Raw genomic sequence first — 13,131 nt, 5'->3', positions numbered from 1 at the left:
CAACATCTGTTGTTGCTTGAGTTGTTAATGTTAGCCATTCTGACAGGTGTGAGGTGGTATCGCATTGTGGTTTTGGTTTGTATTTCCCTGATGATGAGTGATGTTGAGCATTTTTTCATGTGTGTTAGCCATCTGGATGTTTTCGCTGGAAAGGTGTCTATTTTGATGTAGTTAACTAAATACTTCCTATTATGTTTTGTGATTCTACATTCTGTTTAAAGAATTCTTCCCTCCTATACATCATAAAGACAGTCTCTTATTTGCTCTTCTAAAAGTTAAAAAGTTTTGCTTTTCAAGTGCAGATCTTTACCGAGAATTTATTTCTGAGTATAGTGGAGGGTATAGTATAGGGTTTTCTCTCCATGGATGAAATCCATTACTCTAGAACCATTTATTAAACAGTTAACCTATTCTCAACTGATTTATAATTCTTCCACTATCAAAACCATTTCATGTTTGTACAGGTTTATTTCTGGGCCCTCTACCTTGGTTTTGTTGTTTTATTTATCTATCTCTATGCCAATACAATACTGTCTTCATTTACTATAAATCTTAAGTCTCAGTATCTGGTAGAGTGGATTCCCCTACCTTGCTCTTTTTTAAAATTGCCATAGCTAACCTTAGACCATTGTTCTACCACGTAACTTTCAGAATCAGCTTGCCAAGTTCCATGAGAAGTCCTGTAGGGATTTTGAACATAATTGAATGGAATTTATAAATTAATTTGTTATTTGAATTTCTCTAGCGGCTCTCTGGCCAAAAAAGACCCGATGGCTGAAAGATGGACCAAGCTTTTTTTTTTTTTTTTTTTAACCTCTGAAAGCAACAGCTACATACCTTATAAACTGTCATGTCTCCCATTTTTAGACTTATAAATTCAGTCACCGAATAAACATCATAAAGATCCAAAAAAAGCCTGGAACTCCCTTGACTCTTAATTTTACTCCAGAGATATTTATCCTTTTTTAATCCTTTTTAAAACAATTTTGAGAGAGAGTTTGCACATGTGTAGGCATGCAAGCGGGGGAGGGGCAGAGAGAGGGAGAGAGAATTCCAAGCAGGCTTTGCACAGCCAGCGCAGAATTGATGTGGGGCTCTAACCTACAAACCGTGAGATCATGACCTGAGAGGAAACCGAGAGTCCTACACTTAACCAACTGAGCCCCTCAGGCACCCCTCCAGATAATCTATCCTAAGAAAATAATCCCAAATATGGAAAAACAACTGGCTGGATATAGAAAATGCTCATGACAGCATTCCTTACAGTGGGGAAAATGGAAACAACCTAAATATAAATAACAGAGGACGATTCAAGTAAACTAGAGTAAATAAATCCAATGATAAACTGTAATGCTAATAAAACTACTGGCTCTAAAACCCATATATAACAACAATGAATTAATGTTCACCTCTTCTGGAATAGCACTAAGTGATAAAATCGGGATATCAATTTTGTGTACCATGTGAATACAGCTGCAGAAAAAAAAAACCTTCAAATATGAGCACAGGAAAATAAAGTTAACTAAAATCTTTACAATAGTTTGATTACAAGTATGGGATTACAGATTACAGATTTCTCCTACCATGCTTTAAAAAAGTATATTGTCTAAAATTACTAGAAGGCCATTTTGTCACTCTTACATCAAAGAAAAAGTGTTAGAAAGAAGCTGGTGTTATGGGGAACTAGTTTCCATTCATAGCAAAACATATTTAAAAAAAAATTTCTAAACAAGTAATGAAAGTGAGTAGTGCCCCACTGTTTCTTCACTGCTTCATTTAAGGTTCAAAAAAACACTTTAGGCAGAAAGCAAAGCATTCAATAATTCCGACCCTTGGGATTTGGGTTCTGGCTCTATCGCTGATTATTTTAGTAACGTTTGGGAAACAGTATCCACCTATTTTCTCAGTGGAAAAAATGAAAATATTTAGAGATAGGGATTAGAAACAAATGGGCATTCATTAAAATAACTCTAAAATTTCATCCAAGTCACACAAAACAGAAAAACTGCCTATTTCATTTTCTCTCAAGTATAAAGAAGAGTGAACAGCAGGGAGTTAGCCATTTGAAAGTGAAAAGCAAATGCCCACGTTATTTCTGTTGCACTTTACCTTAAAGACATGGAAGGCTTCAAACTGAATGTTGGGACTTTTATCTCGAAGGAGGTTCATCATCAGTTTGAGGTTCTCTGGCTTGCTGATGTACTTTGTCATAATGGCAAAGTTGTGTCGGTCCAGGATCAGTTCACCTAGCAGCTACAAAACAAACAAACAAACAAACACAAAATTAAAGCAATAATCTGAGAGCCATCTGATTCAAAATATATGGCACTTTTCCCTGAAAAACAAACTATAAATGTGGTTAGGAATGTTGACGTGAAAAAAACTGAGAGTCTTTATTACATGCATCTTACATTTAGCACAGGCATGAAAGGAGTGGTTATTAAGTTATTTTAAGCTTTTCACACAGTTTTGCTAAACTCAGTGATTAATGCATTTCTGCATCTTTTTAAAAAGCCAGTCATTGCTGCAGCTTAAAAAAGCTCTCTCTGTAGCTTTCATCCAGAGATAGCCCAAAATGAATTTATTATTTTCCTCGCTTACTTTAATCTTGCTTCCCAGTACCACATTGCTTCTTAGGCATTGTGCTAGAAAAAAGAATACCAAAATTGATTCCACAGTTATACCTCCCTTCCCTGAATAAATGTACTCTAGTAGCTTACTGGGCAAATAGGTTCCATTAAGTGAATCTTACCTTCCCCCTAACTTTTATTACAAAACCTGCTAGATAGCCAAGAAAAAAAAAATCATTGACCCTGAATCCACATGAAGTTTAATATGTACAGCAAGTTTTTATAAAAAAGTAAAGCAAAACATTTTCTTGTAACAAATTAATGGTTCCCCCCAAATGCAGCATTATTCCATGTTATGAACTGAATGTCTGTGCCTCCCTAAAATCTGTATGTTGGAATCCTAACCCCAAATGTGATGGTATTAGGAGGTGGGGCCTTTGGGAAGGTAGAATTGCATGAATGGGGCTGGTGCTCTTATGAAAGAGACCCCAGAGAGCTCTCTTGCTGCTGGCCCCTTGATCTTGGGCTGCCCAGCCTCCCAGTCTGTGGTATTTTTGTTGTAGCAGCCCAAACAGACTAAGACAGACTTTAAAACAAAATAAAAATACCAAAAATGAGAATAGTGGGAGAGCCTCTAGTAGCATCACTGAATGTTCTCTACCTCATCAACTTTTTATTCTCATGTAGTGGTAGAGATCCTAAAGCTTCAGCAACCAGGCAGCTGAAATGTACCCTTCACACAGCTTTATACATGATATACTTATTTTTGAGTTCTCCTATTCACCAGACCTTTTCTGGATGCCTCAGGATAGTAATCTATTGTACAGATAGTTACAGAAATCCTGGATGGGAGGAGAAAGCACATGAAACTTTGAGCTGGCTGTCTATCACAATACTGTCTAGCAACAGAACCCCAGACATGTGTGTGCAGTGATGTGTGTGTGTGTGTGTGTGTGTGTGTGTGTGTGTGTGTGTGTGAGGGTGTGCATCTGGCTGTCTATTTAACAACTGAGAACTACACACCTTAAAGTTATTTTAGCGCACAAAAGGAAATGATGGGCAGTGATGGATGTTAGCTGGGTATTCTCAAACATGGGACAGCCGTCGTGTAAACTGTTCATCTTCGTTTTCCTTAATATCTCTGCCACATCTAGAGCTAACTGCCCCTCTTCTGGAAACTTTCTTTGCCCCTGGTTTCAAGGCCACTGAATTCTTCTGGCTCCTTATCTCTTGCAGCTTGTTTCTTTGCTCCTGTGTTACTGCCCTCCTTATGTAGGAATTTTCCAAGCGGTATCTTGAATCTCTGATCTTTTCTCCCTCTTCAGTCTTACTACCTACACCCAAGGCTTCAACTGTAATATCTAGGAAGATGTCTCCCAAACCTGTATTTCAAGTCCCAGTTTCTTTCCTAAGCTCTATAACAACGTTACTTTTTCTTTTTTTTACTTTGAGAGACAGAGAGACAGTGTGAGTTGGGGGAGGGGGTGTTGGGAGAGAGAGAGACGGAGAGAGAGAGAAAGATTCTCAAGCAGGTTCTACATTCAGCACAGAGCCCAACACAGGGCTCAAGGCCACGACCCTAGGATCATGACCTGAGCTGAAATCAAGAGTCGGATGCTCAACTGACTGAGCCACCCAGGCAACCCCTACCCCCTTTCTTTTTTTTTTTTTTTTTAATATATATACCAAAGTTTCTAACTGCCTGCCTGGAGGCCCAGTAGAACACTTGGCTAGCTAATCACACTCAGCTTCTCTGAAACCCTTCCTTTCCTGCTTTGTTAATGACACCACTGCCAGCCAGGTCCCTAGGGCAGAGTTGAAGTCCTCCTCGGCTTCTTCTTTCGCTCCGCCGTTGCATCAAGTCTACATCCATGGTCTGCCAATTTTCTGTTTATCAATGTCTCGAACATCTTTCCTTCTACTTTTATTGCCAGCATCCTCTTTCCAGCCCTCAGGGCCTCTCGCCGGGCTCCTGCGGCAGCACGCAGAGTGGTCCCTTCCTCAATGCAGACCCAATCCAATCCACCCTGCATGCAGTGTCAAACACATCTTCCTGAAGATCAGCCCCATTCATGTTACCAATTCCACTTCAGGAGTGAATGAATAAACAAATCCCTGGATGCCAATAAATTTAGGGGGAAAAAATTAAACTCTTAGGATAGCATTCAAAGCCCTCTGTGTTCCTGAGTCACTTCTACTTCCTTTCCTTGGAGCCCCACTTACTCCTCATTCTTCTGCCCCTGTGGCTGCACTCTCTTTGCTCTGAATGTTTCCCCTGGCTTTATTTAGATATAACTGACAAAACTGGCTATACTTGAAGTGTACATCACAATCATTTCAAATATGTATACGCTGTAAAACATTTACCACAATCATGTTAATTAACACATCCATCACCTCACAGTTACCCTTTGGTTTGGTGTGTGATGAGAATGCTTAAGATCCACTCTCAGCAAGTTTCAAGTACGTGACACAGTATTCTTAACTATAGTCACCATGCTGGACATGGGATCCTAGGACTTAGTCTTCTCATAACTGAAAGTTTGTACCCATTGACCAATACCTCTCATCCCCCTGCCTGCCAGTGCCTGGGGACCACCATTCTACGTTCAGTTTCTAAGAGCTCAACTTTCTCCCCTGTTGCTCTGCATTGTTTTTCCTCAGCAGTACTCACTGCCTTGCAGTACAGACTTACTTGCCTCTTTATTTAAAAAAAAATTTTTTTTTAACGTTTATTTATTTTTGAGACAGAGAGAGACAGAGCATGAATGGGGGAGGGGCAGAGAGAGAGGGAGACACAGAATCGGAAGCAGGCTCCAGGCTCTGAGCCGTCAGCCCAGAGCCTGACGCGGGGCTCGAACTCACGGACCACGAGATCGTGACCTGAGCTGAAGTCGGACGCTTAACCGACTGAGCCACCCGGGCGCCCCACTTGCCTCTTTAGAACGTAAGGGCATCCATCAAATCATGTTTGTGTTTGTACCCTTTACAACTTAACTGTGTGATGTGCATGGATACTGTTGGGGAAATAAAGTTGACAAAACGTAGAAAAGAAAGCAAGCAGTTTGATTACTAAATAAGCACATCCACAGCACATCATTGTAGGTAATGTGTGAAAAAGACATCACGAAGACACATAAAATTACACCTTACTTATACTGCCATGCAGCTGCAACCCGTTACATGCATATCTTCTCAAGATGAAAGGTAACCTGTTCTCTGTAAGGGGACTTGACAGTGCCTTTTGCTGTGCACCCTTCACATTTCACTCTGAACCCACCTGTCCACTGAGGTAGCTATTTGTTTTAACTAATTGCCTTTATTCCACTAATAAAGAGAATTAAATAAAACTCTTATCTCTCTGACAAGCAAATGCTTGCAGCTTGGAGAGAAGTACCAGGGTTAATTTCCCTGGTGACAGGGCAATAGGCGTGCTGTCTTCTGGCATGTTTATGGGTCAGCAGAATGGCTTCCAGACTCTCAAAAAAAAAAAAAAAAAAACCCAAAAAACAAAACAAAACCAAACAAAACGAAACACCCCAAAAAACAAAACAAAAAACAAAAAACAAACCACAAACCTCTTTTGGGTTGTAAAACTGACAAGACATATATGTGGATGTAAGATACACCCACCTAAGATATACATGGGCATATACAGATATAGATAGGCTTCTTTACAGAGCTTTCTACATCTATAGATAGATATAGATACAGCTTCTACATTGATATATAAAGATATATTTATATAAAACATATATAAAAATCCAATAAAATACACATCATATATACACAAATACATATACATATTACTATATACACATACACATATCAAAAGGTCTTTCAGCAACAAAGAAATTTCACTAAAAAAATTTACTCCTAATTTGCATGTACACACACACTCAATAATTTGCTGAAGTGACATTTATGAGTTAAATTCAGATTAAGTCACTTTTATTTTTATTCCATGGGTATGCATACATATAAACTCTATCCAACCTAGCCTTTGCTAATATAATTTCACTAGTTTTATGAAACAAGCAATTGTGTTAAATTATTTACCAACTACACTGACTCTTTTAGCCATTAAATTTAATCTATTTTAATTAATACTGACAATGACAAAATGCTGCATTTCATCATAATACAAAGCATTTAACACAATACTATACTAGGTAAAATGGAAAAAAATTGTTTTTAGTTCTCTAAATTTCATTTTATAGGCTTATATATTACAAAGTAGAACCAAAGCAAGTGGAAATAATAAGAGTTTCTTTTAACTTAGTGTTTTAATGAAATTGACCAGAGCCAAAAAAAAACGCCCAAATTCTACCAAGCTTCTTTTGAATTATAATCTTTCCCTCTAATAATTAAATACCAGGCTCTGAAGAAGATAAGAAATAAATTCCTAAGCTCTGTCATGTGAGGGGAAGGAATTTCTTTGTTAATTATTTTTTATTGACACCGGGAATCCAAGCATCTCAAGGTAGCTCACGAAAATTAAGAATAAGATTAACAAAAGACGGTTGGTAGCTTTGGAGTTAGAACACAGCTGAGCTTTAAGACAGTTTATCACTTAAAGAATACTCTAAGTATACTCTTAAAATAACCTAAACTCTCTTGATTTCTAAAATGATGAAACATCTATGTGCAAAATATTACAGAATTCAGAGATATAAACAGCTGTGTCAAAACAGAACATACTGCTACCCCAGACCTAATTCTCAAAAAGAAAAACCAATAATGCACCAGCGGAGCAATCCAAAACAATAGTTTTCTACTAAATACACAGTATTTGACAGGCTCTCTCCTTGAATAGTGATGTCTGCCTACAGTCTAGCATTCAAAAGAGCCAACTCTTTAGTATTCATTTCAACAATTTCTATATTGTACATGCGCTTTATCTGTCTTTTTTTTTCTTAAGAGAAAGTGAGTGGGGGAGAGACAGAGAGGAAGAGAGAGAATCTATCTTTTTAATTTACATCCAAGTTAGTTAGCATATCGTGCAACAATGATTTCAGTAGATTCCTTAATGCCCCTTACCCATTTAGCCCATCCCCCCTCCCACAAACCCTCCAGTAACCCTCTGTTTATTCTCCATATTAAAGACTCTCTTAGGTTTTGTCCCCCTTCCTGTTTCGGCATTATTTTTCTTCCCTTCCCTTATGTTCATCTGTTTTGTGTCTTAAAGTCCTCATATGAGTGAAGTCATATGATATTTGCCTTTCTCTGACTAATTTCGCTTAGCATAATACCCTCTAATTCCATCCACATAGTTGCAAATGGCAGGATTTCATTCTTTTTGATCACTGAGTAATACTCCATTGTATATATACCCCATCTTCTTTATCCATTCATCCACCAATGGACATTAGGCCTCTTTCCATACTTTGGCTATTGTTGATAGCGCTGCTATAAACATTGGGGTGCATGTATCCCTTCGAAACAGCATACCTATATCCCTTGGATAAATACCTAGTAGTGCAATTGCTGGGTTGTAGGGTCATTCTATTTTTTAATTTTTTGAGGAACCTCCGTACTGTTTTCCAGAGTGGCTGCACCAGTTTGCACTCCTACTAGCAGTGCAAAAGAGATCCTTTCTCCACATCCTTGCCAACATCTGTTGTTGCCTGAGTTGTTAATGTTAGCCATTCTGACAGGTGTCAGGTGGTATCTCATTGTGGTTTTGATTTGTATTTCCCTGATGATGAGTGATGTTGAACATTTTTTTCATGTGTTGGTTGGCCATTTGGATGTCTTCTTTGGAGAAGTGTCTCTTCATGTCTTTTGCCCATTTCTTCACTGGATTATTTGTTTTTTGGGTGTTGAGTTTGATACGTTCTTTATAGATTTTGGATACTAACCCTTTACCTGATATGTCGTTTACAAATATCTTCTCTCATTCCATCGGTTGCCTTTTAGTTTTGCTGATTGTTTCCTTCCCTGTGCAGAAGATTTTTATTTTGATGAGGTCCCAATAGTTCATTTTTGCTTTTGTTTCCCTTGCCTCCGGAGATGCATTAAGTAAGAAGTTGCTGAGGCCAAGGTCAAAGAGGTGTTTGCCTGCTTTCTCCTGGAGGATTTTGATGGCTTCCTGTCTTACATTTAGGTCTTTCATCCATTTTGAGTGTGTTTGGGGGTATGGTGTAAGAAAGTGGTCCAGGTTCATTTTTCTGCATGTTGCTGTCCAGTTTTCCCAGCACCACTTACTGAAGAGACTGTCTTTATTCCATTGGATATTCTTTCCTGCTTTGTCAAAGATTAGTTGGCCATACGTTTGTGGGTCCATTTCTCAGTTCTCTATTCTGTCCCATTGATCTGTGTGTCTGCGTTTGTGCCAATACCATACTGTCTTGATGATTACTGCCTTGTAATACAGCTTGAAGTCTTGCTTCAAGAGGCAATCCTTGCTTCAGGAGGATTGTCATGCCTCCTGCTTTGGTTTTCTTTTTCAAGATTGCTTTGGCTATTCAGGGTCTTTTCTGGTTCCATACAAATTTTAGGATTGTTTGTTCTAGCTCTGTGAAGAATGCTGGTGTTTTTTTGATAGGGATTGCATTCAATATGTAGATTGCTTTGGGTAGTAGCTACATTTTAACAATATTTGTTCTTCCTATCCAGGAGCATGGAAAATTTTTCCGTGTTTTTGTGTCTTCTTCAATTTCTTTCATAAGCTTTCTATAGTTTTCAGTGTATAGATTTTTCACCTCTTTGGTTAGATTTATTCCTAGGTATTTTATGGGTTTTGGTGAAATTGTACATGGGATCGATTCCTTGATTTCTCTTTCTGTTGCTTCATTGTTGGTGTATAGGAATGCAACCGATTTCTGTACATTGATTTTATATCCTGCCACTTTGCTGAATTCATGGATCAGCATGGAATCTTTTGGGTTTTCCATATAGAGTATCATGTCATCTGCAAAGAGTGAAAGTTTGACCTCCTCCTGGCCGATTTGGATGCCTTTTATTTCTTTGTGTTGTCTGATTGCAGAGGCTAAGACTTCCAATACTATATTGAATAACAGTGGTGAGAGTGGACATCCCCATCTTGTTCCTGACCTTAGGGGGAAAGCTCTCAGTTTTTCCCCATTGAGGATGATATTAGCATTGGGTCTTTCATATATGGCTTTTATGACCTCGAGGTATGATCCTTCTCTCCCTACTCTCTTGAGGGTTTTTATCAAGAAAGGATGCTATATTTTGTCAAATGCTTTCTCTGCATCTATTGAGAGGATCATATGGTTCTTGTCCTTTTTTTATTGATGTGATGAATCACATTGATTGTTTTGCGGATATTGAACCAGCCCTGCATCCCAGGTATAAATCCCGCTTGGTCATGGTGAAAAAAAATTTTAATGTATTGCTGGATCCGGTTGGCTAATATTTTCTTGAGGATTTTTGCATACATGTTCATCAGGGAAATTGGTCTATAGTTCTCCTTTTTAGTGGGGTCTTTGTCTGGTTTTGGAATCAAGGTCATGCTGGCTTCATAGAAAGAGTTTGGAAGTTTTCCTTCCATTTCTATTCTTTGGGACAGCTTCAAGAGAGTACATGTTAACTCTTCCTTAAATGTTTGGTAGAATTCCCCTGGAAAGCCATCTGGCCCTGGACTCTTGTTTTTTGGGGAGATTTTTGATTCCTAATTCGATTTCTTTACTGGTTATGGGTCTGTTCAAATTCTCTGTTTCTTCCTGTTTCAGTTTTGGTAGTGTATATGTTTCTAGGAATTTGTCCATTTCTTCCAGATTGCCCATTTTATTGGTGTATAATTGCTCATAATATTCTCTTATTATTTTTTTATTTTGCTGTGTTGGTTGTGATCTCTCCTCTTTTGTTCTTGATTTTATTTATTTGGGTCCTTTCCTTTTTCTTTTTGGTCAAACTGGCTAGTGGTTTATCAGTTTTGTTAATTCGTTCAAAGAACCAGCTTCTGGTTTCATTGATCTGCTCTACTGTTTTTTGGTTTCGATGGCATTGATTTCTGCTCTAATCTTTATTATTTCCTGTCTTCTTCTGGTTTCGGGTTTTATTTGCTATTCTTTTTCCAGCTCTTTAAGGTGTAAGGTTAGGTTGTGTTTCTGAGACCTTTCTTCCTTCTTTAGGAGGGTCTGGATTGCTATGTACTTCCCTCTTATGGGAACCTGCATCGCAGAGGTTTGAGGCTGTGGTGTTATGATTTTCACTGGCTTCCATGTACTTTTTAATTTCTTCCTTAACTTCTTGGTTAGCCCATTAATTCTTTAGTCGGATGTCCTTTAGTCTCCAAGTATTTGTTACCTTTCCAAATTTTTTCTTGTGGTTGATTTTGAGTCTCATAGCATTGGGGTTTGAAAATATGCACGTTATAATCTCAATCTTTTTGTACCACTTGAGGGTTGATTTGTGTCCCAGTATGTGATCTATTCTGGAGGATGTTCCATGTGCACTGGAGAAGAATGCATATTCTGCTTTAGGATGAAATGTTCTGAATATATCTGTCAAGTCTATCTGGTCCAGTGTATCATTCAAAGCCATTGTTTTCTTGTTGATTTTCTGGTTTAGATGATCTGTCCTTTGCTGTCATCGGGGTTTTGAAGTCCCCTACTATTACGGTATTATTATCAATAAGTTTCTTTGTATTTGTGATTGATTTATATATTTGGGTTTTCCCACATTTGGAGCATAAATGTTTACAATTATTAGGTCTTCTTGGTGGATAGACCCCTTAATATGATAGAATACCCTTCTTCATCTCTTGTCAGCCTTTATTTGTAAGTCTAGATTGTCTGATATAAGTATGGCTACTCTGGCTTTCTTTTGTCGACCATTAGCATGATAGATGGTTCTCCATTCCCTTAATTTCAATATAAAGGTGTCTTTAGGTCTAAAGAGGGTCTCCAGCATATTGATGGCTCTTGTTTTTTTATCCATTCTGTTACCATGTATCTTTTGATGGGAGTATTTAGTCCATTGACGTTTAGAGTGAATACTGAAAGATATAAGTTTATTGCAATTATGTTTCTTATAGAGTTGGAGTTTCTGGTGGTGTTCTCTGGTCCTTTCTAAAATTTGTTGCTTTTGGTATTATTTATTTATTTATTTATTTATTTATTTATTTATTTACTTATCTTTTCTCACCTCAGAGAGTCCTCCTTAAAATCTCTTGCAGCGTTGGTTTAGTGGGCATGAACTCCTTTAATTTTTGTCTGGGAAACTTCTAATCTCTCCTTCTATTTTAAATGACAGCCTTGCTGCATAAAGAATTCTTGGCTGCATATTTTTCCAATTCAGCACATTGACTATATCCTCCCACTCCTTTCTGGCCTGCCAAGTTTCTGCTGCAAACCTGATCTGTATTCCCTTGTAAGTTAAGAACTTTTTTTCCCTTGCTGCTTTCATGATTCTTTCCTTGCCTGAGTAATTTGTGAATTTGACTATGATATGTCTTGTTGATGGTCAGTTTCTGTTGAATCTTATGGGAGTCCTCTGTGCTTCCTGGATTTTGATGTCTGTGTTTTTCTCCAGGTTAGTAAAGTTTTCCACTATGATTTGCTCACATAACCCTTTACCCCTTTTTCTCTCTCTTCATCTGGGACCCCTATGATTCTGATGTTGTTCCTTTTAATGAGTCACTGAAATCTCTCATTCTTAAATTGTGCTCTTTGACTTAGTCTCCCTCTTTTTTTCTCCTTCATTAGTCTCCATAAGTTTGTTCTCTATATCACTGATTGGCTGCTCTGCCTCATCCATTTTTGCCACTGTGGCATCCATTCGAGATTGCTATAACTCAGTTATAGCATTTTTTATTTCATCCTGACTAGCTTTTACTTCTTTTATCTTCATAGAAAGGGATTCTAATCTATTTTCGACCCCAGCTAGTATTCTTATTATCGTGATTCTAAATTCTGGTTCAGACATCTTGCTTGTATCTCTCTTGATTAAGTCTCTGGCTGTTGTTTCTTCCTGCTCTTTCCTTTGGGGTGAATTCCTTTGTTTTGTCATTTTGAAGGAAGAAAAGGAATTAATAAGGCAAAAAAATTAAAATTAAAAAATTAAAAACAACACACACACCCAAGTCCAATAAATGATGTTTGATCCTAGGTGTGTTTTTATCTGGTTGTTGAAAGGAGCTTGATAGATTAGAGAAAAAAGGGAAAAAGAAAAAAAGGAAAACATTTGAAAATCTGAAAAAATGAGTACACTGAAATAGAATAAAATGAAATGATGGAAGTAAAGTAGAATTTGAAAATTTTACAAAAAAAAATATAAAATATAATACAAACAAATTTTAAAGAAAAATATTTTTAATAAAAATTGAAAATAAAAATATTTTTCTCTTTATTCAAGAAAAAGAAAAGAAACGAAAAAGAAGAAAAAGGAAAAAAAGAAAATTTTATAGATGGGCCAGCGAACAGACTGAAATGGGATTCAAATTACTTCATTTTACCCTAGCAATCAAACTATGAAGCACTTTATAGTCCATAATCTAAGCAGGTGGAGACTTGTGTTTCTGAACAGCGAGGTTGGCCCAGTTGGATGGGGCTTAGTGTAACAGCTCCATTCTCCACTAGATGGCGCTGCTTAG

The 13,131-nt window shown here is 37.6% G+C and overlaps 1 protein-coding gene across 8 annotated transcripts in view; it reads right to left on the bottom strand.

The window, feature by feature from the left end:
- CAB39L (calcium binding protein 39 like) overlaps positions 1–13,131 on the bottom strand; it is a 131,715-nt gene that overhangs the window by 15,283 nt on the left and 103,301 nt on the right. For all 8 annotated transcript variants that reach the window (XM_045052723.1, XM_019826173.3, XM_045052735.1 and 5 more), the window contains one exon: positions 2,110–2,253. In XM_045052723.1, the coding sequence (XP_044908658.1) occupies positions 2,110–2,253 (144 nt within the window). The remainder of the gene's footprint in view (positions 1–2,109; positions 2,254–13,131) is intronic.

This window comes from Felis catus, chromosome A1 (genome assembly GCF_018350175.1).
Source record: "Felis catus isolate Fca126 chromosome A1, F.catus_Fca126_mat1.0, whole genome shotgun sequence".
Classification (NCBI taxonomy): Eukaryota; Metazoa; Chordata; class Mammalia; order Carnivora; family Felidae; genus Felis; species Felis catus.
This window is presented reverse-complemented; position numbering and strand designations above follow the sequence as displayed.